General features: G+C 42.4%; 1 protein-coding gene across 5 annotated transcripts in view; it reads right to left on the reverse strand.

Moving 5' to 3' along the window:
- acsl1a (acyl-CoA synthetase long chain family member 1a) overlaps nt 1-25507 on the reverse strand; it is a 55866-nt gene that overhangs the window by 2265 nt on the left and 28094 nt on the right. For 4 of the 5 annotated variants that reach the window (XM_055923745.1, XM_055923749.1, XM_055923748.1 and 1 more), the window contains 18 exons: nt 20385-20499; nt 19388-19452; nt 18975-19076; nt 17841-17940; nt 16935-17110; nt 16653-16685; nt 16400-16451; nt 14866-14939; nt 14165-14242; nt 13528-13662; nt 12890-13024; nt 5803-5898; nt 5148-5220; nt 4797-4885; nt 2677-2793; nt 1570-1713; nt 1187-1288; nt 2-73 (listed from right to left, as the gene is read on the reverse strand). In XM_055923745.1, the coding sequence (XP_055779720.1) occupies nt 2-73; nt 1187-1288; nt 1570-1713; nt 2677-2793; nt 4797-4885; nt 5148-5220; nt 5803-5898; nt 12890-13024; nt 13528-13662; nt 14165-14242; nt 14866-14939; nt 16400-16451; nt 16653-16685; nt 16935-17110; nt 17841-17940; nt 18975-19076; nt 19388-19452; nt 20385-20499 (1758 nt within the window). Of the gene's footprint in view, nt 1; nt 74-1186; nt 1289-1569; nt 1714-2676; nt 2794-4796; nt 4886-5147; nt 5221-5802; nt 5899-12889; nt 13025-13527; nt 13663-14164; nt 14243-14284; nt 14363-14865; nt 14940-16399; nt 16452-16652; nt 16686-16934; nt 17111-17840; nt 17941-18974; nt 19077-19387; nt 19453-20384; nt 20500-25507 lie in introns of all 5 variants that reach the window. The other variant, XM_055923746.1, reaches the window with a different exon arrangement.

Below are 25507 nucleotides of genomic sequence, written 5' to 3' on the forward strand. Positions count from 1 at the left end.
CCTGCTCAAAAGACTTCAGCCCCCCTTCTTTCCCCAGCCTCAGAATATCCTCCAGAATGGCATTTTTCAACTCCTGGAAAGATAGGCATTTCAGACAAGGCAGTGTAGACAATACATCTTAATGGCTGTACTTAAAAAGGGATAGTTCACTCAAACTATCTTTCAGTATTCTGTTCATTAGTCTAATGTCTATCAGAAGTCACATTTTCTATATGGAGCACTTTCAGTACAAACAAAAACTGTGATGTGTTTGAGATGAGATTGGCTCTGTTCCGATATCCACACTAGCATGCCCAATACATTGCTTCATTCTAAGGCTTTACACGCAAATCTTATTTGTCACATGCGCCAAATACAACAGGTGCAGACCTTACTGTGAAATGCTTACATACAAGCTCTTAACCAACAACGCAGTTCAATAAACAGAGTTAAGAAAATATTTACTAAATAAACTGAAGAAATAAAATAAAAATAAAAAGTAACAATAACAAGGCTATATACAGGGGGTATTGGTACCGCGTCAATCTGCGGGGGTACATGTTAGTCAAGGTAATTTGTTCATGTAGGTAGGCGTAAAGTGACTATGCATAGATAATAAGAAGAGAGTAACAGCAGTGTAAAAACAAGGGGAGGTGGCCATTTGATTAATTGGTCAGCAGACTTATGGCTTGGGGGTAGAAGCTGTTAAGGAGCCTTTTGGACCTAGACAACAGTCTTTGACTTGGGTGACTGGAGTCTGACAATTCATTGTTTGGGTGTTCCTCTGACACAGTCTAGTATATACAGTAGGTCCTGGATGGCAAGAAGCTTGGCCCCAGTGATGTACTGGGCCATACGCACTACCCTCTGTAAGGCCTTATGGTCGGATGCCGAAAAGTTGCCATACCAAGTGGTGATGCAACCGGTCAGAATGCTCTTAATGGTGCAGCTGTAGAACTTTCAGAATCTGGGGACCCATGCCATATTTTTTCAGTCTCCTGAGGGGGAAAAGGCGTTGTCATGCCCTCTTCACGACTGTCTTGTTGTGTTTGGACCATGAGTTACTGTAGAGGCTCGGCAAGCTTCAGTGACATTTTGCTGAGGAAAACACTTGTTGAAGTGTAAGAGGTATGCTAGCATGGACTGTGGAAATCAGCCACTGAATACACTGTCAGGTAAATCTGCCATACCATTGAAGCTAGCTAACCTTGCTTGCACACATCTCCAAATAAGAACCCTCGATGCCCTTCTTCTTTGCCCATCCTGGTAAGAAGTCTGGATCAGGCACCACAATGCCCACCAGGCATGCCTGTGTCAAACAAGACATTTTTAAAACATTATTTAGCTTTTTACAATTCCATAAGCATTTATACTAATTTACAAATGTATCAACATTTACAAGCAGTGGCTTATATATGAAAGTCATAAGTGTCACCCAAACAAGTTTCAATTAGATGGTGCACATATCCACAACCAACATTATGCATGTACATACCCAACCACAAACAAAGTGCTTCAATAGAAACACGCACAGCAGAAGACTTGGCACACATGCGGGCGCGCACACACACGATTTGGTTTGTCACAAACCTGCAAGCTATCGCCATGGACAAAGATCTGGGCCACCGGGTCGCTCCGGATGTAGATGTTCTCGACCTTCTCCGGGGCAATGTACTCTCCTTGAGCCAGCTTGAAGATGTGCTTCTTCCTGTCCACGATCTTCAGAATGCCATTCTGAAAGTAGAGTAAACAAACTTAATCACTACTTAGTTAACTACATCAGATTTTGCCCCATTACTTCTTTCCCACTCTTAAGTCAGTCATAGATTGAGGCCCAATGTCTGCTGATCTCTTTTGCCTGGTACTTATTTCATCATAATCATCATCAGTTAAGCAGGGTCGGTCCTGGTTGCTCCCTGGATGGGATACCAGATGATGCTGGCAGTGGTGTTGGAGGGCTAAGGAGATCCCAATGCCCCAGGGCAGTGAAGGGGACATTGCCCTGCGTAGTGTGCCATCTTTTGGATGGGACAATAAACGGGTGTCCTCACCCTCTGTGGTCATTAAAAATCCCATTGCAATTATCATAAGAGTAGGGGTGTTAGCCACATTGTCATGGCTCAACTCCCAACCTGGCCCCATTTCATCATGGCCACCTAATCATCCCCCATATTCCTAACTGGCATATTTCACTCCTCACCTCTCCACCCGATGTGTGGTGAGTATTCTTGGGCATTCTGGGGCGGCAGGTAGCCTAGTGGTTAGAGTGTTGGACTAGTAACCGAAAGGTTACATGATCAAATCCCTGAGCTGACGAGGTAAAAAAAATCTGTCATTCTGCCCCTGAAAAAGGCAGTTAACCCACTGTTCCTAGGCCGTCATTGAAAATAACAATTTGTTCTTAACTGACTTGCCTAGTTAAATAAAAATAAATACAAATTCTGGCACAAAAATGGTCACCGTGCAAGCCCCACCAGAGGACAATTGTCCATCCCCGCCTTATAGGCTAGCTCAATGTTTCCCAATCTTGGTCCTGGGGACCCAGAGGGGTGCACATTTTTGTTTTTGCCATAGCACTAACAGTTGATTCAACTAATCAAGTCATCATCATGCCAAAAGAAGGCGGAACCCTTTGGGTCTCCAGGATCAGAATTGGGAAACACAGAGCTAGCTGAATGTCGAGTTGACAGTACTTACAGGCAGCCACTTCCCAATGTCTCCGGTGTGGAGCCAACCATCCTGATCCAAGGCCTCCTTTGTCTTCTCCGGGTCATTCAGGTAGCCCTTGAATACGTTTGGTCCTTTCACACACACCTGCGAAGAAGCAGAATTATATATATATATACACATCAAATACAAACATGGGACCAGGATAAACACCCACCTCCTCAAAGGCTAATGATTCAATTGTGAAGTATCAAAGCAAGCTGGGAAAACCCCCACCCCAGTTGGTCCCAATACACGCGGTAAAGAGATCAATGGAAGGGAGACAAAGGTCACAGTCATTGGCGCCCATTCAAAAAAGCTTATCTAACAACGTGGATATTCGTTGAATCGGTCATGATTTCTATGTTCTAGCAGGCCCATAATGTGGTTACTAAAATCAGATTTGTCTGTTTTCGCTGCATAATGTTTAGAAGTTGTCTCTTTAGGGTTTAGAAAATCCACATGACCAAAAGTATATGGACACCTGCTAGTCAAACATCTCATTCCAAAATCATGTGCATTAATATGGAGTTGATCCCCATTTGCTGCTATAACAGCCTTCAATCTTCTGGGAAGGCTTTCCACTAGATGTTGGAACATTGCTGCGGAGTATTGCTTCCATTCAGCCACAAGAGCATTCGTGAGGTCGGGCACTGATGTTGAGCCCATTAGGCCTGGTTGCAGTGGGCCTTCCAATTCATCCCAGACGTGTTTGATGGGGTTGAGGTCAGGGCTCTGTGCAGGCCAGTCAAGTTTCCACACCGATCACGACAAACCATTTCTGTATGGACCTCGCTTTGTGCACGGGGGCATTGTCATGCTGAAACAGGAAAAGGCCTTCCCCGAACTGTTGACACAAAGTTGGAAGCACAGCATCGTTTAGAATGTCATTGTATGCTGTAGCATTAAGATTTTCCTTCACTGGAACTAAGGGGCTTAGCCCAAACCTTAACAAACAGCCCCATTATTCCTCCTCCACCAAATGCATTGGGGCAGGTAGCGTTCTCCTGGCATCCGCCAAACCCAGATACATCCGTCGGACTGCTAGATGGTGAATCGTGATTCATCACTCCAGAGAATGAGTTTCCACTCCAGAGTCTAATGGCAGTGAGCTTTACACCACTCCAGCCGACGCTTGGCATTGAGCTTGGTGACCCGTGTCACGTGTGCGGCTGCTCGGCCATAGGGAAACCCATTTCAAGAAGCTTCCGACGAACAGTTCTTGTGCTGATGTTGCTTCCGGAGGCATCTTGGAACTCGGTAGTGAGTGTTGCAACCAACAGACAATTTTACGCACTGCATGCTTCGGCACTCCCAATATGTGAGCTTGTGTGGTCTACCACTTCGCGGCTGAGCCGTTGTTGCTCCTAGACGTTTCCATTTCACAATAACAGCACTTACAGTTGACTGGGGCAGCTTTAGCAGAGCAGAAGCTTTACAAACTGACTTGTTGGAAAGGTGGCATCCTATCACGGTGCCATGTTGAAAGTCACGGAGCCCTTCAGTAAGGCCATTGTCCTGCCAATGTTTGGCTGTGGAGATTGCATGGCTGTGTGCTCGATTTTATACACCCGTCAGCAACAGGTGTGACTGAAATAGCTGAATCCACTCATTTGAAGGCGTGTCCACATACTATATATACAAAAGTGTCTGTCTGCTAAATGAAAACTCCTGTTCAGATAAGCTGGTAGCATAGTTAGCCATATAGAGATCGATGGTGGTATATGAAGTCGTTTTTAAGTGTAATGCAGTTGATTGGTGACGATGACATTAACATGTATTGGAGTTGACAGGCTAATTTTGATGGGTGTTAATGAGGAGATTCTGCTCTATCAACAACACGGGGGCCCCATGTGTGGAATTTCCATGGTGTTTACATTGTTTTGTCAAACAGCAAACATCTCTTTACCGCATGTATTAAAACCCTACCACTGGGCTTGGCCCTTATTCTTCAATGTTTGCAGATCCGTATGGTGGAAGCTTTACCACTGTAGTGCTTATACCTATCCAGACCCTTCAGATATGCTAACATCGACTAGTTAGCGCCAAGGGGGAGGGACAGTGAGCAATTTGAGACCGAGGTGGGACTTCCATTGGTCTAAAGACCTCACCTCTCCTTCCCCATTGGCAGCAAAGTAGTTCATCTCAGTCACGTCCACCAGCTTTACATAGTTGCAGGGCAGTGGAGCCCCCACATGACCTGGGCAAAAAGAGATGAGTTGTCACATTCCAGTAACACTTTATATGGCTGTTCTTTCATAATGCCAACATGGTCTCATAAGGTTTCATGAAGGTTCCAGTGAGCCACACAAGACACATAAGTAAAACTGTTCTTGTTCATTGTAGAATCAGAGTGTAGAGCCATTTGTGTGACTTGTTTGTTGGATTAAACATGTGGTGGTATGCATTGTGCGATGTGGTAGCAATTGAATGCTTCAGTAACGATTGAATGTGTGTATTACCTGCTGTCCAGTCCCCAGGCATGGACATGGTGCACCCGGCTGTGCACTCAGTCTGACCATAGCCTTCATAAAACTGTCAAGTAGAAGCAGCAGACATTTATTTGAAAGCATTGTAATTAAGTAACTTGTGTTTCTCATGCTAGTATCACCTATCTTTCGGCACCACAGCAGCCTGGTTGGGTGTGAGGTTGACTCTCAAGCATGAAGTGATTGTTTTGACTGATAGAAAGAGAACATTATTGCCAATCTTTCTAATGCGAATCCTGTTGAACAAACAGGAAAGGCCAAAGAGGGACCTGCTTCTCTAGGGTATGAGATGGGCTATACTCCGATTCTCTACCTGTAAACTCCCCCTGACAGATTTAAAAAGAAAGTTGTGATGAATATGGGGGAAACTCCTTCCAGCCATGCTTGCACCAATCCAAACAATGCTTTTAAAGGCATGAGGGAGTGAATGAGTGCACGTACCTCTTTAGAAGGTTAGAGAATTAGAACACAACCAGGCTCTGCATCCAAATTCTCTGAGAAAGGTTGCATTTGTGCACTCTTCCCCACGCATTTATAAGCATTGGATTGGTAGAAGCATGGATTAGAGGGAGTTGATCCTTTCTTGCACCTGTCGTTTAATTTGTGAATTCATGAAGGGAAGTCTCACCTGGCAGCCAAGAGCGGCCCGAATGAAGGTCAGGACGGTTGGAGACACTGGGGCCGCTCCTGTGATCATCAGCCTCACACGACCCCCGAGACTGTTCTGGAGAACACAAAAGAAGGAAAGGCGTTGACATCCATGGTTGTACCTCACACAATAGAACAGCGATTCTCAAATTTGGGTCGCACGTCTGAGTAATTATATTTATTTTGGGGGGGTGATTAATGGCGAGAAAAAAAAAATACTCCAGTCTGAACTTAAACAAGGTGTGTAGAAATAATGAAAATTACAATTTTAAATAATTTAATCTCTGAACAATTTAATATAGAGCTATAAGCAGTGCCATTTTTGGTTGATTTTCTGGTCTCAAACCAGTGAGTTTATTAACCTTCAACGGCAGTGACAACCAGTTTTGAAGCCTACCAGTTATTTTATTGTTGCCTGTATTACATGTTATTTTGGCATTAATGTGTGTCAGCATTACTTCCATACTCACGATAAGGCAAGTAACACTGAAACATGCATGAGAACATCAGATGTTCCGGACGACTGTGTGATCACACTCTCCGCAGCCGATGTAAGACTTTTAAACAGGTCAACATTCACAAGGCCGCAGGGCCAGACGGATTACCAGAACGTGTAGTCAGAGCATGCGCTGACCAACTGGCAAGTACTTTCACTGACATTTTCAACCAGTCCCTGATTGAATCTGTAATACCAACATGTTTCAAGCAGACCACCGTAGTCCTTGTGCCAAAGAACACTAAGGTAACCTGCCTAAATGACTACCAACCTGTAGCACTCACATCTGTAGCATGAAGTGCTTTGAAATGCTGGTACATCAACACCATTATCCCAGAAACCATCGCTAGTTTTGGGGTGGCAGGTAGCCGTGGTTAGACATTTGGCCAGTAACCGAAAGGTTGCTGATCGAATCCCCAGCCTGACAAGATAAAAATCTGTCGTTCTGCCCCTGAACAAGGCAGTTAACCCACTGTTCCCCGGTAGGCTGTCATTGTAAATAAGGATTTGTTAACCTGTTTGGGCTGCAAACCCGATGTCGGAACGAAAATGACAACAGCAGCAGGGCGCGAAATTCAAAATCAATTTTTTTTTAAATATTTAACTTTCACACATTAACAAGTCCAATACAGCATTTGAAAGATAAACATCTTGTCAATCCAGCCAACATGTCCGATTTTTTAAATGTTTTACAGAGAAAACACCACATATATTTATGTTAGCTCACCACCAAATACAAAAGTGGACAGACACGTATGAATATGATTATGATGTATGAATTATGATTCAAGTAGCATGCACAAGCCAACCGAAATAAACTAAAACCAACCTAAAGAACCCAGAAAAAACTACCTCAGATGACAGTCATATAACATGTTACACAATAAATCTATGTTTTGTTCATAAAAAGTGCATATTTTAGCTATAAATCAGTTTTACATTGATGCTACCATAAATGCTACCACATAGCTACAGTCTGAATCCAGACGGGAGTAGCCAGAGAAAATACAGACACCAACGTCGACTACTAATTACACCTCATAAAACATTTCAGAAAAACATATGGTGGTTAGCTAATGAAAGACAGATATCGTGTGAATAGAGCCAATATTTCCGATTTTTGAAGTGTTTTACAGCGAAAACACAATATATCGTTATATTAGCTAACAACATAAGCTAGCATAAGGCAGCATTGATTCTAGTCAAGCGCTAGCCTAGCACAGTTAGCACAGTTAGCATACAACAGTTCGACAGATATATGAAAAAGCATCCCAAATTGGGTCCTTATCTTTGTTGATATTCCATCAGAATGTTGTAACGGGGTCCAATGTCCAGTACAGTCTTTAGTTGGGTTCCAGAACGAAATATTTCCCTCTTTGGTTAGCAAGCACCACGGCTATGCGGCGCTAAACTTTCTGTCTTCAAAACATTCTTCCAAAACATCACGCCTAAAGTCCAGAATAAATTGCAATAATATAATTAAAGTATATTGAAAAAAACATACTTTAGGATGATTTTGTGACATGTATCAAATAATATCGAAGTCAGAGATCATATTCACCGTTATCGACCTTCTTCCAGTAGCCGAGACCAAATTCTGCTTCGCGCCCGGGATTTTTTTTTAAATGCGCAGGTCTCACAAGAAGGTGTGGTATTCAGTCCATGGACGAGATATTCGACTCCTTTCAATTCTCACTTCCGCATTACACCCTGATGAAGGCGTATGACGTGTTTCTACGGTCATAAGTGTAATGACCTTTTATAGACAAGGTCTTAAAGAGACACATCGCATTTTGGAAATCTCAATTCGGCTGGGAAAATGGCTGTAAAAATATTTCTGTTCGATTTAGAGAAATAATTCAAACCTTTTTAAAAACTATAGACTGTTATCTATCCAACAGTAGTAAATATATGCATATTGTAAAATAAAAAAATTCTTAAGAGGCCGTTTGAAAATGTGCACATATTTTCCAGTTTTTTCAATATTCACCCTGCAGCCTGAAGAAGTGTTAAAACAATTTTTTTTTTTTTTTTTTACTTTAATACCTCTACCTACATGTACAGTCGTGGACAAAAGTTGAGAATGACACAAATATTAATTTCCACAAGGTTTGCTGCTTTCATGTCTTTAGATATTTTTGTCAGATGTTACTATGGAATACTGAAGTATAATTACAAGCATTTCATAAGTGTCAAAGGCTTTTATTGACAATTACATGAAGTTGAGTCAATATTTGCCACATCGACTGATGGCAGCCCATTCTTGCATAATCAATGCTTGGAGCTTGTCAGAATTTGTGGGTTTTTGTTTGTCCACCAGCCTCTTGAGGATTGACCACAAGTTCTCAATGGGATTAAGGTCTGGAGAGTTTCCTGGCCATGGACCCAAAATTTGTTCCCAGAGCCACTTAGTTATCACTTTTGCCTTATGGCAAGGTGCTCCATCATGCTGGAAAAGGCATTGTTCGTCACCAAACTGTTCCTGGATGGTTAGGAGAATGTGTTGGTACCATTCTTTATTCATGGCTGTGTTCTTAGGCAAAATTGTGAATGAGCCCACTCCATTGGCTGAGAAGCAACACCACACATGAATGGTACCAGGATGCTTTACTGTTGGCATGACACAGGACTGATGGTAGCGCTCACCTTGTCTTCTCCGGACAAGATTTTTTCCGGATGCCCCAAACAATCTGAAAGGGGATTCAGAGAAAATGACTTTACCCCAGTCCTCGGCAGTCCAATCCCTGTACATTTTTCAGAATATCAGTCTGTCCCTGATGTTTTTCCTGGAGAGAAGTGGCTTCTTTGCTGCCCTTCTTGACACCAGGCCATCCTCCAAAAGTCTTCGCCTCACTGTGCGTGCAGATGCACTCACCTGCCTGCTGCCATTCCTGAGCAAGCTCTGTACTGGTGGTGCCCTGATCCCGCAGCTGAATCAACTTTAGGAGACGGTCCTGGCGCTTCCTGGACTTTCTTGGGCGCCCTGAAGCCTTCTTCACAACAATTGAACCGCTCTCCTTGAAGTTCTTGATGATCTGATAAATGGTTGATTTAGGTGCAATCTTACTGGCAGCAATATCCTTGCCGGTGAAGCCCTTTTTGTGCAAAGCAATGATGACGGCACATGTTTCCTTGCAGGTAACCATGGCTGACAGGAAGAACAATGATTCCAAGCACCACCCTTCCTTTTGAAGCTTCCAGTCTTATTCGAACTCAATCAGCGTGAGTTCTCCAGCCCTGTCCTCGTCAACACTCACACCTGTTTTAACGAGAGAATCACTGACATGTCAGCTGGTCCTTTTGTGGCAGGGCTGAAATGCAGTGGAAATGTTTTTTGGGATTCAGTTCATTTGCATGGCAAAGAGGGACTTTGAAATTAATTGCAATTCAGTGTATATGCAGTATATGTATGCAGTATATGCAAATTGCCATCATACAAACTGAGGCAGTAGACTGAAAATGAATATTTGTGTCATTCTCAAAACTTTTGGCCACAACTGTACATATTACCTCAATTAACCGGTGCCCCCGCACATTGACTCCGTACCGGTACCCCCTGTATAGCCTCGCTATTGTTATTTTACTGCTGCGCTTTAATTATTTGTTACTTTATATTCACATCTTATTTTGTATTTTTGGTATTTTTCTTAAAACTGTATTGTTGGTTAAGGGCTTGTAAGTAAGCATTTTCACTGTAAGGTCTACACCTGTTGTATTCGGCACATGCGACAAATAACATTTGATATGTCAGCAAATAACATTAAAATAATATATATAAAAAAATCAGTGAGTTAATAAAGCCGCATAGAAACATGGTCTCTTTTTTGCTATCTGCGGTGGTGTGGCAGCCGGCGGAAAATACTGAGTGTAGGGGTTGGTAATGTTCTCTAGTTGCCACGTGATTGGCTTAGTGTTCTGTCACTCATAGGGACACTACATCACCGCAAAATCTAAGGGGAGTGCTCGAAAATTCAAGCCCCTTGGGTGCTGCCATAGTTATATTACAAGTGTCCATCTAATAAGGCAAAAGGTCATATATATTTACGTCAAATCACGTTATATCTACTGTAGCTATGATTGGACTGATCATCACGAATGAATTAAGTCGACAATCTACTGGCAAATCCTTTTCAACCTTGTCATATGAAGAGAAATGATTGATAAAGCGAATTGGTGCTCATCGGCCAAACATCACACAACAAGTTGAATATCGCAAATTCAACAATGAGTGGTTAGGAAGGAATTAGTGGCTAAATGCAAGCATCTGCTAAGCAGTCACTGGCCTGCTATTCAGTGGAGTTGGTGTGTGGGCCAAGTCTGGGTTTAAGAGTCTCTTTTCCAAGCTTAAAAAGGATAAACATTCAACATTGGCCATACTGTAAATCCAGCATGACTTCTGCTGCATTCAAAACAACTGGAAACTTTGAAATTTCAGACTTCAGTGAGTTCAAGACAACCTTACCACTGCTACTACACCTGGCTTTGGGACTGCTGTTGAGACAGCTTTGTGTAGGCCCTAACAGTTTGTGGGCACTGTTTTTCACCATTATAGTGCAATTAATGTATTGTTTAGTGCTGTGTTGTGTTGTGTTGTGTTGTGGCTTTGCTGCCAAGCATTCAATTGTGGGGAGTCTGCCCCACCAAGATTTACATGCTAAAATCGTCACTGATCAAGAATATGGGCAAAAAGTAATTACTAACAATGAAAGTGGTGGGAATGTTGTCCCCATGTCATGACATTTCTACATTTAATATCAATACAGCATTTAAAACAGACAGAAAAAAAATATAAAAACATAACATGTAAAGTGTTGGTCCCATGTTTCATGAGCGGAGATAAAAGAACCCAGAAATGTTCCATACACACATTAAGCTTCTCTCTCTCAAGTTGAGAGCATTTCCCCTTTGCCAAGATAATCCATCCACCTGACAGGTGTGGCTTATCAAGAAGCTCATTAAAACAGCATGATCATTACACAGGTCCACCTTGTGCTGAGGACAATAAAAGGCCACTAAAATATGTAGTTGAGGGTGCATGCAATTGACATGCTGACTGGAGAAATGTCCAAGTAATGTTAATTCTCTACCATAAGCCGCATCCAACATTGTTTTAGAGGATTTGGCAGTACGTCCAACCAGACTCACAACCACAGACCACTTGTAACACCAGCCCAGAACCGCCACATCTGACTTCATCACCTGCGGGTTCATCTGAGTGGCTGCGTCGGTCTATAATAATTCCCTTTTGTAGAGAAAAAAAGAAATCTGATTGGCTGGGCCTATGCCTTATCAGGCCGAACCATGGCTGTGCCCTTGCCCAGTCATGTGAAATCCATAGATCAGGGCATAATTTATTTATTTAAATTGACTGATTTCTTTATCTGAACTGTAACTCAGTAAAATCAATGACATTTTTGCGTCTATTTTTTTTCAGTATAGTTTTAATGAAAATAATGGGTCGCGACAGACAACCTGGTGCAATATGGGTCCAGAGGCAAAACCAAATCGAGAACCACTGCAAGACACAACCTTAAGATAAAAGTATATTTCGATTTTGGGGTCTGTGGGGGTATTCAAATCGGGGACGATGTTGGAAACAATCAAACTTCTTCGGGATCGGTGTCCCTTTCACGGGACGGTTGAGCTAACATAGGCGAATGCCATTAGCATGAAGTAACAAGAACATTTCTCAGTACATAGACATATCTGGTATTGGCAGACAGATTCAATTATTGTTAATCTAACTGCACTATCCAATTTATAGTAGCTATTTCAGTGAAAGAATACCATCCTATTGTTTGAGGTGAGTACACAATTTTGAACATGAAAAGTTATTAATAAACAAATTAGGCACATTGTGCAGTCTTGATACAACATTTTTAACACCAATGCAATGGTTCATTGGATCAGTTTAAAACTTTTGCCATACACTGATGTCATCTAGTGGCCAAAATCTAAATTGCACCTGGGCTGGAATAATACATTATGGCCTTTCTTGCATTTCAAAGATGCTACAAAAAAAAATTGAAATATGTTTTTCTTTGTATTATCTTTTATCAGACCTAATGTGTTATTCTCTTACATTCCCTTCACATTTCCATAAACTTCAAAGTGTTTCCTTTCAACTGGTACCAACAATTTGCATATCCTTGCTTCAGGCAGTTAGATTTGGGTATGTCATTTCAGGCAAAAAATGTTTAAAAAAAGGGATAATCCTTTTAAGGGTGGCATTATAATGCTTCATACAAATTTGCCATGATGAAAAATGCTAATGTGTGGCACTTACCACCAATTGTTTTTACCATTAACCCTCATCTTTATGATACCCACAATCCAATTTTTGTATTTTTTATTTAACCTTTATTTGACAGATTTTTACCTTGTCAGCTCGGGGATTCGATCCAGCAACCTTTCGGCTACTGGCCCAACATTCTAACCACTAGGGTACCTGCCGTTCCTAACCTTGACCCTCACCCAGAACCCAAAACCTAAACTTGGCTCATATAAGTTGCAACATTAAAGTAAACATCATCCTTTCTAGCACGACCATCAGGTGCCTATCCATGGGTACCTGGACTTTCTGGAAGATGAGCTTGTCCCACAAGCTGTCCTTCCTGACTATGCCATTCATCATCTCCGCATGCTTCCTCCTGGAGGCGAAAACCAGCAGCCATCTTTTCAGTGGCGTGTTGGCCTGTCCGAAGATCTTTGAAGGAGAGACAGAAAATAATCTTATTTATCTTGCAAAGGATATTGGTCTTATGCCCAGCTCCCAACCTTGTGCCTTCATCATGGGCAAAACTGGAGTGGATGGATAGCAACCCAGCCCAGGATTTGAACCAGTGCCTGTCCAGCTACTGGTCCACCTGTCTGACCTCTGGGCTACCCACCACCCCTTCTCCAAAAGAAGAAAGAGTATTCAACAACATATCAAACCGCAAAGCAATCTAGGCCACTGAGCCATTTGAAACCTTTGTGGTCAAATTCAGTCCAACCCACCTTTGCAATGTTTATGAAGCATCTTGGTTTTCATACCATTGCCCACACCCACGCTTTAAATAAGGTTTCAATACACGTACAACTATTTTTAAGACATTTTTGAATTGGTCTTTTATGCATGTCCCATTAAAATAAATCCAGCTACTGGTACTAAATGATACGGTCATATTATTGTTGAAAACATCCCTCAGGGTCTACAGTATATCTGACCTTGTCAAACATGCGGTTGAGCAGGCGGGGCACGACAGGGAAGACTGTTGGCTGCAGGGTCTTCAGGTCGTCCATCAGGAGCCGAATGTCCCCCTGAAAGTAGCCAATCCGAGCACCGTGCACCAGGATCACTCCCTGGAGAAGGGTGGAGGTGTGAGAAGGAGGCAGACGAAAAAGGAAGTGTCCGTTAACTGTCAAGTACACGTGTCAAATATGTTCCAATACATTTTAGGTGATGTAGCTTTGAGTTTGCACTTTTGTGACTATTCCATTGGCTCCATGGTAGCGGGCAAACTAAATCAAGCTAAGCTCAATTATTTGACATTAACTGTATTAAAAAAAGGGGCAATCTGCAATTGCTTTTTGCTTTTTAAATGAATTATATTTATCTATACACACAAACAATGATTCTTGAATGCAACTTATGCCTGATGAGCTTAGTCCAACTGTCAAACCCCATCAGAATCCAAAATATAAACAAAGAAAATGTAAACAAAACACTATATAGCAACAAAACAAGGTTAAAACTCAAATGTTGATATCATGGATGGTCAATCCTTGCAGTCTCAGTTTTAACAAGGGTGAAAGGAAACGAGGGGTTCCTGCTTCTCGTCATTCTGTCAGTTTTAGTACGTACCTCCACTACCCTCTCAAACATGTGTGCTAGAGGTAAGTAGGACATGTGAATGTCGTGGAGGTTCAGCATGCAGTGCACCTGCGGAAGACACACACCCACCCGCGTCAGGCACTGCATTACCTCAAAAACCCTCTCAAACATGTGGGCCAATGGCAGGAAGGAGATGAGCACATCCTTAGTGCTGGGCTTGAGTACGCTCTGAGTAGACAGCGCGGAAAAAGAAAAGATATGGAAGGGAAAAAAGGAAACGGATAGGAGAGGACAGACAGGAAAGTCAAAGTCAACATGAAGATTGAGGAACAAGAGCGAGAAAAAAAAAAAGAACTGACTGGATTTTAAAGGGCATTTAGCAGGGGGGTGGGTAAGGAAGTGCAAAGAAGGCTTGGAAAATAGCAGCTTTCCACACATTGTGGAATACAACAGTACATATTAACATGACACTAAGCATAATAAGTGCCCATTTTGTTTTACTTGCCCATCTAAGCAGAGGAAAATGTTAAGATAAAAAATTGCTGTTTTTAAGCCAGGTTTGTTATTGCAAATAAGAACTTTTTTTCTATTGTTACCAGGTTGAATAAATTCTACTTACTGTTATAAGAAAATACTTCTGATAGTTTCACGATACCTATATTTCCAATGCTTACACTTCCTTTGATAAGCCATTCAAGGAACAAATTAAATCAAAAGGGTGGTTAGTTTACCTCTGTTATCTTGATGAAAGCAGCACAATTGGCAATAACATTTCCATGTGTAAGCATTCCACCCTTTGGGTTTCCTGGGAGTAAAAGAAAACAAGTGACCATTGTTGAAGGTTAGATGCTTCATGTTTTCAGGACACAATATCACTAATAAAAAGAGTCAGTAATTCATGTATGTGGGAGAGTCTCCATTCATGGAAACAATGGATTAGTAGTTTATCAACAGGATAATTCTTGTCACGAGGGTCCAAGAGTAACACACATCCTCCTGATCATGCATGTACACAGTATGTCAGTGAGTGTTCCTTCACACTTGACTATCATACTATTTGTATTACATTATACATGTCAGCGTACTGGCCTATTTTTCTACTGTGTTGCTTTTGAAATAAGACTGTTCATACTTTTAAAATGTCTACTCTCCCTACTTTGAATCCCTGACTACGAAAAGCCTGACCTTAGAGTCTTGAAGTGTTTGAACACTCTATAGCATTTCTTGGTTATTCTCTGACCCTGCTGGTCCCCTATGAACCTTTTAACATATCAGGCCTTAATGGTACTCTTAAATCTCTACCCGGTACAGCGAGAAGAGGACTGGTCACTCCTCTAGGTTTCTTCCTGTTCCTGCCTTGAGTTTTTCCAGTCCAGTTCTTCTACCTCTGCATTGCTTATTCTATGGGGTTTTAGGATGGGTATCTCAAATCAATTCATATTTTATTTGTCACATGCGCCGAATACAACCTTACCGTGAAATGCTTACTTACAAGCCCTTAACCAACAATGCAGTTCAAGAAATAGAATTAAGAAAATATTTACTAAATAAAATAAAAAGTAATAGCGAGGCTATATACATGGGGTACCGGTAACGAGTCAATGGGCAGGGGTACAGGTTAGTCGAGGTAATTTGCAGTGGTGTAGTATTTTTACTTGGTCGTATCTGTACTTCACTGTCTATATTTTTGACAACTTTCACTTCACTAAATTCCTAAACAAAATGATGTACTTTTTCCTCCTTACATTTTCCCTGACCACCAAAAGCACTTGTTACATTTTGAATGCTTAGCAGGACATGAAAATGGTCCAATTCACAATCTTATAATTTATTTGTAAATTATGTCTAAGCGTTGGAGCGTGCCCCTGGCTATCTGAAAATCATTTTTAAAAAACAACATGGTTCTGTCTGGTTTGCTTACTATAAGGAATTTGAAATTATGAATAGTTTTGATACTTAAGTATATATGATCAATTACATGTATTTTTGATACTTAAGTATATTGAAAAGTAGGATTGGGATTTTTTTCCCCGCCATGTAGAATGTAGGTATGTACATGTAGGGGGGGGGGGGGGGGGGGGGGGTCATAGCAAATAGTCCGGGTGGCCATTTAATTAATTGTTCAGCAGTCTTATGCCCTGGGGGTAGAAGCTGTAAAGCAATGTGACAACTAACTTTATAAAATACATTTGATTGTTTAATGTGGGATATGCAAATTCTGAAATACAGAGTAATGACATGAAAGCAGAATTAATGCACACACACCTGTGGTTCCACTAGTGAAGCAGATGAGTGCCAGGTCCTCTGGTGTTGGGGGCTATAGCAGACCACAAAGAGATTTAAGAGAGAACTAGTAGCACGTTATTTTAACAGTACAGACATACCAGATATTCAAACAAATAACATTGTCTTTTTACTGAGTAATAACCTACTACTTATATTATTTGTTTCTTTGGGATTCATTAAAATCACCACTGTTTGAATGAACCGCAATATGGATTTGTACATTCCTACTCACCAATGGCTGGTGGTGGTGGGCCTTGCCAACAGCCTGAGGGTGACAAAGAAACAGTAAAGAAAACATGACACAAAATTCAGTTACATTTTTCCCGCATTGAAACATTAGCTCTCTAACATAAGAAAACATATATCTGGGATATGCATAACCAAACAAAACTAGAGAACAGATCAAAATGAGGACCCTGCTCGAACAAGCTGGTTCTCAATTATCCTCTGGATAAGAGCCTTGGCTAAACGTGAATACTGTAAACATAGAAGTACATTACATTTTAGAACTTACCTCCACATCCTTCAGGCTAAGGATCTCGATGCCGCTCTGCTGCCCGCGGGCCACCAGCTCCTCATCAAAGGCCTCCATGAGCATGATGGTCTTCAATGTGTGCTCCTTGCCGCTCACGCAGTCCAGGATGAGTCGCGCTTTCTCCGCCAAGTCGCAGATCACCGTAGAGACGGCAGCTGAAAACATGGGATGGCACTGGGTTATTTATTGCCAAATTATTTTTTTATGTTCCGTGACAGTCGTAAGGGTGCGAGATATTGTCCTGTCTTTTGTCCTGAGAAATGAATTTAGTTACACATTAATTGAATGTTCTTGTATAATGCCTACAGTAGTGAAATAACCATGACTTGTCATCTAATGACAGTTTATGCAGATTACATCTCTTTTACATTTTCAGTGTTATTGTGAGATTTCAGTGCATCATAATGCTTCATAAGTTTATATGACAAACTAAAGTAATGTTTGAAATAATAACTTCTATATCATAAACAAATGTTTGAGGGCCGCCGTGTCTGCTGGTTGATACTAGCTCATTCTACAGCTGGTGAGGAAGCCAAGACAGACACGTTTTCCAGTGTGGAATGTAGCTACTGTAGCCCCTTAGCACATGTAGATCTGGAAGGATTCAATAGGTGTAAGAACTATGGTAATAGCCCCACCATGCTTTCTGAATTGGAACTTCTACCATATTACTTGAATCCATCTAACCCATTCAGCTCTAAATAACTGCCATAATATAGAATATTGTGTGTGTGGTACCCATGAGTAAAATTGCCATAGACTAAGGGGCTTTTCCTGTTCTAGTAATTCTATTTCTAAGGAAAAGTCTAGGGGTGGATTTTGGATATCAGGCCGCACTTTTGTGACCTTGTTCCAAATGGTGTTTGTGGTTGCCCTGTGACATACCTTGGCCGATGATGTATTCAATGGCCTCGAGGCCTAGTGTGTCATACAGTGGTACACACACCAGGGAGTATGTGTAACAGGCCAGCTCTGAAATGGTCCACTGTAGGAGAGAACATGGATAACATTAGCACAGGGGTAAAATTTTATCAAGGTTTGACGCCAGGTCCAAAATCGTTCTTGCTAAAAGTATATACTAAAAATCAGCAAAAAAAGAAACGTCCTCGCTGTCAACTGCATTTATTTTCAGCAAACTGAACATATCTAAGTATTTTGTATAAACATAAGATTCAACAGACAAACTAAACAGCTTCCACAGACATGTGACAAACAGAAATGGAATAATGTGTCCCTGAACAAAGGGGGGGGGGGGGGGGACACGACAGGGTCAAAATCAAACGTAACAGTCAATGCAGCTGGTGGCCACACCAAATACTCTCCTCATGGACTGCACCAGATTTGCCCATTCTTGCTGTGAGATGTTACCCCACTCTTCCACCAAGGCACCTGCAAGTTCCCAGACATTTCTGGGGGGGGGAATGACCCTAGCCCTCACCCTTCGATCCAACAGGTCCCAGACGTGCTCAATGGGATTTAGATCCGGGCTTCTCACTGGCCATGGCAGAACACCTCCTGTTTTGCAGGAAATGCTACTCGTTCTGTGCGTGGTGGCATTGTCATGCTGGAGGGTCCTGTCAGGATGAGCCTGCAGGAAGGGTACCATATGAGGGAGGAGGATGTCTCCCCTGTAACGCACAGCGTTGATTGCCTGTAATGACAAGCTCAGTCCGATGACGCTGTGACACACCGCTCCAAACCATGACAGACCCTCCACCTCGATCCCGCTCCAGAGTATAGGCCTCGGTGTAACGCTCCTTCCTTCGACGATAAACGCAAATCCGACCATCACCCCTGGTGAGACAAAACCACGACTCGTCAGTGAAGAGCACTTTTTGCTAGTCCTGTCTGGTCCAGCGACGGTGGGTTTGTGCCCATAGGCGACGTTGTTGCCAGTGATGTCTGGTGAGGACCTGTCTTACAACAAGCCTATATGTACAAGGGGATGTGCGCACAAGTGAAAGCAAGAGTGTGCAAGAAAGAGGGAGAGAAAGAATTGTTGCTGCTCATTCCTCTTACCTCTGGCCTGTTCTGGGAAAAGATGCCGATATGCTTGTCTCCAGTCTGGGAGTGCCCACGGTGGAGGAGAGCCGAGCCAATGCACTCGGCTTTGTCTGCAACCTTCACAAAACAAATAGCAAAGACACTCTTACTTTTCCCCATTTGAACAATCATATGAGCCATACCGGTTTGAGGGAATTCATTGTTATGAATTACAAAGATAAAAAAGTAAAACATCTATATAAAGATGGGCACTAGGCAATCTCTCATTTGTTAATGACGTATATATCCTATTCAGTTATTTGTTAAAACTGACTGGAGAACGAACTAATTAAGCAAATTAGCTGTAAAATGTCTGAAGTCCGTTGCGCAAAGAGAAATCAACTGGAACTACGTTTTCCATCTAAAAAAATAATGGCAGTATAGCTCACCTCTCGGTATGACAGCCACTCGTAAGGCTGGTTGGGTTTTCGTGATCCTAGACAGGGCCCATCATCTGGAAAGTAAAAAGACAGTGCCCTTGTTACGACAACAAACTCACTGCGGTTCTCTATATGCTTACTGATGGAAAACCATGGTCCTTATACAATATTCTTCTCACAACTTAATACAAAAGTTGTAGAATTTTGTTTGCATTGCTCATTATTACACCAGTGTTGGCCCTCGGAACAAAAGCATTTTGCTGCACCTGCGATAACTTGCAAATCTGTGTACGCGACCAATACAAGTTCATTTTATGATAAGCCACAAGTCAGTTAGAAGCAGACCAGGGTAAAAATACTATTCAAACTCATTTTTGTCAGTGCTTGATTGAGCTTGCCTGGCACAATGACACCAATAGTATGCACACGTGTAAATCCTTCCATCTGGCGCTCCAGGCTAAGGCTAAAAGTATGAAAGATTTCAAATAGTATTTGAACCTAGGTCTGGTTACAACCATAGGTTGGCAGGATTGCATCATTCTTGCAGAGAATAATGCACACATCTCAATAGTGTGCTGCTGAAAATAATAGCATGATGCAGACAAACAGTTTTAGTAGAACAACTTTAACGAAAAAGAAACCCTAAATTCTGACTATGATAACAACTGTATAATATGGAATGTGGTGATTTCAATTGAATTAGGTACATTACCATCACCAAATCATTGTGTTGTGGTTTACCTTGCCATGTTTTTGCAATATATACAGACTATTTTCATCAGTGTAACATACATCTTCCTCAACTGTATATTATTCAAATGAACTCTCAAAATATTGATTTACTAATAAGGTTGCTTACTATTAAGACTGACTTGTCTGTTGCTGCATGCCTGTTGTCCTTTGAGTCTACACCTCAACTAAATAAAGAAAAGATAAAAAATATACCCACCCCCCCAAAAAAAAGAAAACGTTGTGTTTGTTGATTTGTTTGTGGAAGAGTACTCACTGGACACCCGCATGCCTCGAAGGAATACTTCGTACATGGTCCGCGCGTCACTGTAGTAGTGTGTCATGTGCTCATCGTCATTATTCAGAATGGACCGCCTGACGTAACCGTCACCCTGTGAGGAGAGAGACATAGTTAAGTTGGGTCTTAAGAATGCTTTGAAATGCAAAAAAACATTTTGCTACAGTGTGCTCTACTAAACAGGACCCAGGTGTACAGTATGTGCCACTGAAATAACTGATCCACTTAGAACTGGGGTTGACAGGACAGTCTTACCCTGTGAGGGCTTGTGTGTGTACAGAATTCTGTTCTAGCCAAGCAGCAACACACCTAATTCAAATAACCAAATTCTTAATTGAAGATTGTGGTTAGGTGATTAGTAGAATAGTAACTGCTTGGCTGGAACAAAGGCATGCATCCACACCAGTCCTTGCAGGGGGAAGATTCATTGCCCATCACTCAATTAGAGCAGTTTTATTCAATCTTGGTCCTGGGGCCCACAGGATGTGCCGGCTTTTGTTCAACACCGTATGAACACACCTGATTCAATGAATCAAGGGCTGGATCGATTGAAATGAAAGTGTTACTGCTGGGCAGGAAGAAAATGCTTGCTTACTGTGTGTATCCCAAAAACAATGGTTATAAAAAATAAAGAATGTTAGTCTGAAAAAAAAGGCAAGAAATATTTGTACCAAGATTTTGAATACACATTTCATAATTCCACTTAACCTCCTGCATTCAAACCAACCATGAAAAAATGTCTCATGTCTTAACTGAAAGAGAGTAAATAGTGTCATGCTCTGTGTGTAAACCTTGTGTTAAAATTTTGCAAGTGGCCTAGCTGCTACACTCAGGAATTGCTTTTATGTAGCTTGTTGAAATAAGCCAAACATACAAAGGCATTCCCCAGATCCTATTTCGGTCACAATGAGACAATTCAGGCTGACTTGAGACAGACACACACAGAGAGACAGAAACTTGATCATTGTGGTTGTGTGTCATATTTATAAATGGCAGTTCGGTCACACACACACAACCTTTCTTATGGATACGTAAAAAGTATTCTATGGAGCAAGAGAATCAGAACAGCTTTCAGGTTATTTACTTGGCTACAGCTTTAGTGCAAAACAACAGGTATGTTAGGACCCATGTTAGCATGCTCCAAATAGCATGGGTTCACATTTTATTAGTCTGGGAAATTTATGGGAACCCATGTTCCCATCATCTAACGAAATGCTTACTTGCAGGTTGATTCAACAAGTCAACACTAACAAAAGATAAGAATATGAACAGAAAGTATAATACAGGAAGGCACAATTTAATCCAATATTTACACGTGTATTGGAGAAGGATAGGGCAAGTATATAAATTGATCAATATAAATAGAGCCTGGTAGCAGTAGTGGTGATCTGTGAGTGTAGCATGAATATAAACAGCATGAATGGAGCATACAAAAACATTAAGAACACCTGCTCTTTCCATAACAGACTGACCAGGTGAACGCTATGATCCCTTACTTATTAAATTCATTTCAAATCAGTGTAGATGAAGGGGAGGAGACAGGTTAAAAGAAGGATTTTTAAGCCTTGAGACAACGGAGACATGGATTGTGCATGTGTGCCATTTAGAGGTTGAATTGCCAGGACAAAATATTTAAGTGCCTTTGAACAGGGTGCCAGGCGTATCGATTTGTGTCAAGAACTGCAATGCTGCTGGGTTTTTCCACACTCAACAGTTTCCCGTGTGTATCAAGAATGGTCCGCCACCCAAAGGACATCCAGCCAACTTGAGACAACTGTGTATTGTAGTCAACATGGGCCAGCAGTCCTGTGGAACGCTTTCCACACCTTGTAGTCCCTGCCCCAACAAACTGAGGCTGTTCTGAGGGCAAAAGGGGTGGGGAACTCGTGTGTTCGTGGACACGAGTGAGCGCATGTGTGATAAGTTGCGATTAATCAGAGCAGATGGTCAGTCCAGTTCAAGTGTTCAGCAGTCTGATGGCTTGTAGAGCTTCTGAGCCTGTTGGGACCAGACCTCATGCTCCGATACAGTCTACCCGACAGTAAGCTTGTGGAGTCCTTGATGCGAGTGCCTTCATCATGCACCATTTTGAGTAGATGTCCTGGATGAGTGGGAGCACGGTCCCAGTGATGTACTGGGCCGTCTTCACCACCCTCTGGAGGGCCTTGCACTCGTGGACGGAGCAATTCCTGTACCAGGCCATGGGGCAACCTGTCAGTATGTTAAAATGTTGCCGCGGAGTAGTATTTGGAGAGGACCCAGGGCGGCATGCCAAATTTCTTCAGCTGCCTTAGGAAGGAGACGCTGTTATGCCCTTCGCATAGAGTGATGGTGTTATTGGTCCATGGCAAGTTCTCGGTGATGTGGATGCCGAGGAACTTAAAAACATATGACTCTACTGCAGTCCCGTTGATGTGGATTGGGGCATGTTTCCTCGTCTGCTTCCTGAAGTCAAGAATAAACTTCTTTGTTTTGCTGACGTTGAGGGAGAGGTTGGTGTCATGACACCACAATGCCAGCTCACCTCCTCCCTATAGGCTGATTTGTTGGTTCAGGCCTACAACCATGGTGTCGTCAGCAAACTTGATGATGGAATTGGTGTCGTGCAAACCCACGCAGTTGTGGGTGAACAGCAGAGGACTGAGAACACAACACTGATGGGCCGCTGCTTCACGAGTCAGCGTGAAGGAGGTATTGTTGCCGATCCTCACAGCTTGTGGTCTGCCTGCCGGTCAGGAAGTCAAGGATCCAGTTGCAGAGGGTGGTGTCCAGACCCAGGGTTCTGAGCTTGGTGGGAACAATAGTGTTGAATGCTGAACTGTAGTCAATGAACTACATTCTCACATAGGAGTTCATCTTGTGGATCTGTTGGAGTGGTAGGCAAATTGGAGTGTGCCTGCCATTCTGGCCTTGATGTGGGCCATGACCAGCCACTCGAAGCACTTCATGACGACCGAGGTGAGTGCAACGGTGCGAAAGTCTTGGGCATGTCACCTTGTTTTTCTTTGGGCACCGGGAAAATGGTTGCCTCCTTAAAGTTGGTGGGCACTACAGCCTGGGACAGATTGACAATGTCCGAGAAGAAGCCCACCAGCTGGTCAGCACACACTGGCCAGGGATGCCATCTGGGCAGGCGACTGAGTATTTATTCATTCATTAATTTGAGAGTTTCTCACGTCAGCCTCGGTGAACAAAAGCACCTGGACGTCCGGAGCAGCGAGAGTCTTCCTGGATGGCTCTGTATTTTCTGCCTCAAATCGACCATAGACTGTGTTAAGCTTGTCTGGGAGGGAGGCTATGGGAACCGCACAGATAGAGTTGCTTTTGTTGCCTGTAGTCCTTACCACATGCAACAAGAGTTAGCTGTCGAACATATGTGTTGTCTTTTTGCATCCCTAATAGATTTACAGAGCTCTTAACTGCTTGCATTGTACGAGTCATGCGCCACCGAGTCATTGGAGTTCGTTCTGCTGACATTGACTCTTGCAGAACGAGCTCTCAGCATTGTACAGATATCTTCATTTATTCAGGGATTTTGGTTGGGGTATGATGTCCGGATTGTTATTGTGGGTATAACCAACACATTTCCTAATGAAGCCTGTGACTTACAATGCATATTCCTCAATGTTGATGGATAAGACCTGGGTGGATGAATCTTTGAACATACATTATACAGTGCATTCGGAAAGTATTCAGACCCCTTGACTTTTCACATTTTCTTACACCTTATTCTAAAAAATTAAATAAAAATTCATTCCCCCCTAAATCTACACACAATACCCATAATGACAAAGCAAAAGTGTAAATGTATAACAAATAAAATTGAAATATTACTATTCAGACCCTTTACGCAGTACTTGTTGAAGCACCTTTGGCAGCAACTACAGTCTCGAGTCTTCTTGGATATGACGCTACAAGCTTGGCACACCTGTATTTGGGAAATTTGTCCCATTCTTTTCTGCAGAGCCTCTCAAGCTTTGTCAGGTTGGATGGGGAGCGTCGCTGCACAGCTATTTTCTGGTTTCTACAGAGAGGTTCAAGACCAGGCTCTGGCTGGACAAATCAAGGACATTGAGACTTGTCCCAAAGCCACTCCTGCGTTGTCTTGGCTGTGTGCTTAGGATCATTGTCCTGTTGGAAGGTGAACCTTCGCCCCAGTCTGAGGTCCTGAGCAGGTTTTCATCAAGGATCTCTGTACTTTGCTCTTTTCAGCTGTCCATTGATCCTGACTAGTCTCCCAATCTTGGTTTCATCAGAACAGAACATTTTGTTTCTCATGGTCTGAAGGTCTTGAGGTGCCCTTTGGCAAACTCCAAGCAGGCTGTCATGTGCCTTTTATTGAGGAGTGGCTTCGTCTGGCCACTCTACCATAAAGGCCTGATTGGTGGAGCGCGGCAGACGAACTCTAGTGCTCTGTCAGTGTGACCTCCCTGACAAAGGCCCTTCACCCCTGATTGCTCAGTTTGGCTGGGCGGCCAGCTCTAGGAAGTGTCTTGGTGGTTCCAAACTTCTTCCATTTAAGAATGATGAGGCCACTGTGTTCTTGGGACCTTCAATGCTGCAGACATTTTTTGGTACCCATCCCCAGATGTGTGTCGACACAACCCTGTCTCGTAGCTCTACGGACAATTCCTTCGACATCATGGCTTGGTTTTTGCGCTGACATGCACTGTCAACTATGGGACCTTATATAGACAGGTGTGTGCCTTTCCAAATCCTGTCCAATCAATTGAATTTACCACAGGTGGAGTCCAATCAAGTATAAAAACCTATTCTCAATGTCATTATGAGGTATTGTGTAGATTGCTGAGGATTTTTTTATAATCCATATTAAAATAAGGCTATAACGAAACAAGATGTGGAAAAAGTCGAGGGGTCTGAATATTTTCTGAAGGCACTATATGCACACACACGTATGTGGACACCCCTTCAAAATTGTGGATTTGGCCATTTCAGCCACACCCATTGCTGATATGTGTATAAATATCAAGCACACAGCCATGCAATATCCATAGCCAAACATTGGCAGTACAATGGCCTTACTGAAGAGCTCAGTGACATTCAACTTGGCACTGTCCTAGGGTGCCACCTTTCCAACAAGT

This window comes from Salvelinus fontinalis, chromosome 5 (assembly GCF_029448725.1).
Source record: "Salvelinus fontinalis isolate EN_2023a chromosome 5, ASM2944872v1, whole genome shotgun sequence".
Taxonomy (NCBI): domain Eukaryota; kingdom Metazoa; phylum Chordata; class Actinopteri; order Salmoniformes; family Salmonidae; genus Salvelinus; species Salvelinus fontinalis.